General features: G+C 56.5%; 1 protein-coding gene and 4 non-coding genes across 5 annotated transcripts; 1 reads left to right on the top strand and 4 right to left on the bottom strand.

Annotated features, from left to right (window-relative positions):
- Nucleotides 1-815: 815 nt before the first annotated feature.
- LOC105549847 (chromosome unknown open reading frame, human C17orf59) lies at nt 816-2725 on the top strand. The gene has a single exon (XM_011994506.1). It carries the CDS (start codon nt 916-918, stop codon nt 1987-1989), a length of 1074 nt encoding a protein of 357 aa, XP_011849896.1. The 5' UTR covers nt 816-915; the 3' UTR covers nt 1990-2725.
- A 668-nt stretch (nt 2726-3393) lies between these two features.
- On the bottom strand, nt 3394-3467 carry TRNAI-AAU. Its single transcript has one exon. It is a non-coding gene; the product is annotated as a tRNA-Ile (tRNA).
- Nucleotides 3468-3825: 358 nt separating this feature from the next.
- TRNAT-AGU lies at nt 3826-3899 on the bottom strand. Its single transcript has one exon. It is a non-coding gene; the product is annotated as a tRNA-Thr (tRNA).
- A 220-nt stretch (nt 3900-4119) lies between these two features.
- On the bottom strand, nt 4120-4201 carry TRNAS-GCU. The gene has a single exon. It is a non-coding gene; the product is annotated as a tRNA-Ser (tRNA).
- A 438-nt stretch (nt 4202-4639) lies between these two features.
- On the bottom strand, nt 4640-4711 carry TRNAW-CCA. The gene has a single exon. It is a non-coding gene; the product is annotated as a tRNA-Trp (tRNA).
- Between the last annotated feature and the right edge of the window lie 577 nt (nt 4712-5288).

Consider the following 5288-nt stretch of genomic DNA (forward strand, 5'->3'; position numbering starts at 1 on the left):
CGGCTAGATTTTTGTATTTTTTAGTAGAGACGGGGTTTCACCGTGTTAGCCAGGATGGTCTCGATCTTCTGACCTCGTGATCTGCCCGTCTTGGCCTCCCAAACTGCTGGGATTACAGGCTTGAGCCACCGCGCCCGGCCTCAGTTATATTCTCAATCATAACACTTTATTTCCTGTATAGTACATATCAAAATTTGTGATCATTTCATTTGTTGAATATTTTACCTCGTGGCAAAATCACACGCCATCTTCCAAGGGGCGAGACCCCTCAATGTGAAAGGGGCAAGAGACACAGAACAAGAGTGGCAAAAGCATAGGAAAGTCCAGAGGCCGCTGCCTTGACCACAATGGATCGCTCTGAGCAGTTCAATGGGTAGGTCTGTTAACCAAGAAAGATAGAGCAAACCATTCACGCTCACGCTGGACTTCTGGTTTCCTCCTTCTTAGTTAAGTAGGTTCAACCCCGATGGTCCAAGCAGGATATGTCATTTCCATCCTAAGAACCTCTCTAGGAACCCCAAGTGGGCTCCCCACTTGGTGTTTTTGCTAAGCAATCACTGTGGGGGGGTACAATTGCAGGCAGAAAAAATCTAAGCCCCACCCCGCGGGACTCAGAAATTTGAGGACCTTGGTCTTTAAGATCTGGCCCATCAGCATTCAGAAAGGGCAGGGTGACGGGAGCAGCTGTCACCTCCTTCTCTCCACCCAGCCGGCGTTCACGTGTGTTCCGCTGTGCAGTAACAGCTCTTCTTCCGGGACTTCCTGGTCGCCACGACCAATCAAAATGCTTTTCCTGTCCTTACCATTGTCAGCCGCTGCCAATCGGCGCGCCTCTACCAACGCCCCTTAAAGGCGCAGCCACCGCCTCCGGAGCCGGGGCGAACCAATTCCTCGGTTGCGGCCCCCACCTGCAGTATGGAGTCGTCTCGGGGGCGGCCCGGGCCCGAGACGGACCTTCTGGCTGTAGCGGAACAGCAGGCCGCAATCTTCGGCGGCGGACCGGGCCGAACGTCCTCTGAGCCGCCCTCAGGCCTCCGGGTGTCCGGGGAGGAAGAGGCCGAGAACGTTGGGGGCGCGAACCGCTACCCCAGGACGTCCCCGAAGACGTCAAGCTGCGGCGTCGTCCACCGGCCGGAACGGGAGGCTCTCGAGAAAGAGCCTGGCCCTCAAGGGACGCCGTCTGGGGCCGGGAGCCTCAGTGGGGCGCCGGGTGCAGAGCACGAACCGTCCCCGTCCTTCCGGCACAAGGACCCAGCGCCACCCGAGGGCAAACCCGCCTCCGGGAGGGACTGCCGTCGAGGGGGACCTGGCGGCGGGATGGATGTTGAGCAGCAGGAGGAAGAAGACAACGACGAGGAGGCGGCCGCGGGCGGCAGAGCCAGCCGCTCGTTCTCCAGCCGCCTTCAGGACAGCCGCAGCCTGGACGGGCTGAGCGAGGCGTGCGGTGGCGCCGGGTCCTCAGGGAGTGCCGAGTCCGGCGCGGGCGGCGGACGCCGCGCCACCATCTCCAGTCCCCTGGAGCTCGAGGGCACAGTGAGCCGCCACGGCGACCTCACCCACTTTGTCGCCAACAACCTGCAACTCAAGATCCGTCTGAGCGGCGCCCCTCCACCCCCGCCTTCTGCCCCTGCGCGGCCCTGCCCAGTGCCTGCACCCACACCCACACCAGCTATTCCCCCCATCGACCCCGAGGTGCTGCGGGATCTGGAGCGGTTGAGTCGGGAGCTGGGAGGCCGGGTGGACCGTCTGCTTCGCGGTCTGGGTGGCGCGGTGCAGGAGCTGACGGCGCTCAGCGTGGGCTGCATCCAGACCTACCGCGACGCTGTGGACTCCTTAGGTGAAGCCGTGGACATGAGCATCAAGGGCATGTACACCCTGCTGGCGCGCTGCGAGGAGCTGGAGCGGGCTCTGCAGCCGGTTCAGGGGCTGGCTCGCCAAGTTCGGGATATCCGACGTACTCTGGAGGTGTTGGAGGCCCTGTGCAAGTGACCAGGAGGACAGGAGAGGCCGGGCCTGGCCAGGGCAGGGCCCAGCAGGACCCTAAGGACTCTTCAGGGAGTCCTGGTGGGAAGTGCCCACTGAGGGGAAGCCTGTGTGTTGGAGGCTCTTCCAGATGCGTTCAGCTGGCCCGCGCCCACTCGCTGGGCCTTAGGCTGGTGTATATGGGGAAGTTGTAACGGCTTTCCTGGTGGGAAGGGATGTTGCTCTGCTTTTATACAGTTGGCCATCTGTAGCTACCCTGTTCTTCCCAACTCTCCTCCCTAGCTAGAGCACCAGCCCTGGGAACACAGGGCTTTAGGTCTGCTTCAAGGTGAGGACGTGACTCCCACATGTAATCAGGAGAAAGGGACAGAGGAAGCCCCAGCCCCCACTGTGGCTATCCTGACTTCAGTGGCCACATCTCAGGTGCCAGGGGCTGTGGGAGCTTGAGCCGTCCTTGGCCAAACACACCGCAGGCAAGGATGCACCCCTGCGGATGGATAGCCTTCTGCTTCTGCCCTCTGGCCCTCTACCATACCACTTCCCCAGCCAGAACCGGGGTGCAGCTAGGAGGAATGGGTTGCACGGCGGAGGGGGGGTGAGGTGGGAGGCGTCTCACTGCTCTCAGGGTTCAGATAGAATGTTGCTGGTTTTGAAGCCCACCTGTTGTGGAGTGTTCTCATCAGTTTTGGCTTTCTGAGATTTTGTGGAATTAAAGTGCTGCTGCTGCGAAGGCTGAGGCTGAGTCTGTGTGGGGTTGCAGTGATTAATAAGCCAAAGCAATGGGAATGAGGGTCGGTGTTGTTCACGCAGCTCCCTTGGGGCTGGTGCTGGAAGTGGGGTGGGGGTGGGGGTGTCTCAGGCTCCGTGGGGAAGGATATGGTTCCTGCTCTCAAGCATCTGGTCTGAGGGGAAATGTGAGGACACAGATCATCACTCACAGGGGCCCAGAGATCCAGTAACCACAGAAAAGTAAAAACAAAGTGCTCTAGAAGAGAAGGGGAGGAAATTGTCTTCTCAGGTCCTGATGAATAGGCAGGGACTGGGTGGATTGGACGGACATCTTACCTCTGGAGGAAGACTGGGAACACTTGTCAGCTCCATTCCTGACCATTCCCACACTCTGCAGATCAGTGTCACGTGGTTTGAGACAAATTAGTCCCAAAGCCTTTTGTTTACAATTCACACAGTAAGTTCAGGAGCCATATATTATGGCCATTAAGATGCAGAAGCAAGGATCATGAAACAACCCGGGTTTCTCTCAATCCCTTCCTCTCAAGACACACCCACATTTAGAATGTGCTCCAAAACACTTCCTCTTCTGGGATTGGAAATGTTTCGCTGGTTTTCACCAGTGATGTTGTTTGGCTCTAAAACAGACTGCGGAATGCCGCTTTTGAAAAGTTTCAGCTGTGGCCCGTACGGGGATCGAACCCGCGACCTTGGCGTTATTAGCACCACGCTCTAACCAACTGAGCTAACCGGCCAGCTGTTAAGAACTGCTTGAAATAAAGTTATTTAGTTACAACACTGTTCAGTCCTCTCGTGATAAACCTTTAGTTGTGGGACTTCTTTGTCAGAAATGAAAACAGAATACAAAAACTGACTGAGCACCTAGACGAGTAACAAGTCACAGTACCGGCAAGTACAGATGATGCGACTGGGGTAGTTGCAGGTCGAGGCGCAAGTACACTGTGCACGAAGAGCAAAATTCCCAACAGCGTGTCGCAGATGCACCGAGAGAAGACAGATGATTATGTGAATAAACCATACAGGCTGGAAGTTATGAGGCTCTGCAACTCTCCTCGCAATGTTTAATGTTGGCAAAAGCGTGGGGAAACACTTAGGCACCGCTGGGATTCGAACCCAGGATCTCCTGTTTACTAGACAGGCGCTTTAACCAACTAAGCCACGGCGCCGCCGGAAGGGCGCCTGGGATCTTATTTCCTTGGCCAGGTCAGCTCAATTGCAGAGCATGAATACAAAAATGTCACAAAAAGTCGGCCGCCTTGGAAAATGCGGAAAGGATGGAAGCAGCTGGGAAAGGCATGAAAACCGAATGGAGTGACTCGGAGTAACAAGAGAAATCCTAGTTTAGGTGTTACAAAATTTGAGCTCAGACCACAGGGCTTCCGTAGCCGACGAGGATGGGATTCGAACCCACGCGTGCAGAGCACAATGGATTAGCAGTCCATCGCCTTAACCACTCGGCCACCTCGTCTCCGGATAGTTCCTGGTGTACAGACAGCCCTCCGCATCTCACATCTCTGGGACCTGAACTTCCCGCAAGTGGGGTTCGCCTCTGTCGCGAAGGCTGCGCATTTTGAAGGAACCAGCTCAGCACTGGAAAGAGGACTCACAGATCGTAGACCGATTTCTCCCATGCGTGATCGTCCGAACCTCCTCCCTCTGCTGAGAGATCTAGAACTGCTCCTGTCCTGAGGAGGCGCGTTATCCGCCCAGAATTATGGTACCCGGATCCATCGCAAAAACCCCCGCGAGGTTGGGCTGCCCAAACGGGGTGGCCTCGGAAATTCGTGCCAGAAACCCCTCCCCTTCAGGACCCAAGAGGATATTGATTCTTCAATGACCTGAACGCTGAAGCTCGACTGTAGTTTAAATTAAGGGGAGCTAATAAAAGTAGAAGAAAAGCATTCGCTGACCCCGACGTGATTTGAACACGCAACCTTCTGATCTGGAGTCAGACGCGCTACCGTTGCGCCACGAGGTCGGCCGGCCATGCGACAGCTCAGTTCTCCCCATCACCACTGTGCCCCCAGGAGGCCGGGGTCATTGATCGAGGCATGAATGGGCACCTAGGGCATTCCTGTCCCTCAGAACAGCTGCGGGATCGTATCTGCGCTGGCCGAGCGGCCCTGTAGGGCAAGTCGGGCGGGTGGCACCCCAGGGCAGTGACTATGGAATCCAGGCTCAGCGGTCTGTCCCTCCTGGCCCCCAGCGTCCTGCCAACGCCCAGATAGAGAGTCCCGAGCTACTTACAGCCCAGCCCGGGTCGACCTGCCTAGAAACAGATGGAAGGATTTGAACCAGAAGGAAAGTGATGGAGCAGTGCCAGAGCCTAGGGCACCTGAAGGAGTGAGAGACTTGCTCCCCCAGCAGCGCGTCTCCTCCCCTGCTGCACTTCTACAATCGCCTGCGGAGCCTTTGAATGTACCCATGCACAACCCCCGGGTTCGGAGGTTCTGATTTAAACGGTCCAGGGAAGAGCTCTGGCATCGAGATGTAAAACTTTTGAAAAATATCGGTATTTCAGCTGTTTGAGGGCACATAAATATTGTCTATAATTT

This window comes from Mandrillus leucophaeus, unplaced genomic scaffold (genome assembly GCF_000951045.1).
Source record: "Mandrillus leucophaeus isolate KB7577 unplaced genomic scaffold, Mleu.le_1.0 Scaffold46, whole genome shotgun sequence".
Taxonomy (NCBI): Eukaryota; Metazoa; Chordata; class Mammalia; order Primates; family Cercopithecidae; genus Mandrillus; species Mandrillus leucophaeus.

What these genes read in the sequence shown, in the direction of transcription:
- LOC105549847 (XM_011994506.1), top strand. Translation starts at nt 916, where the DNA reads ATGGAGTCGTCTCGGGGGCGGCCCGGGCCCGAGACGGACCTTCTGGCT.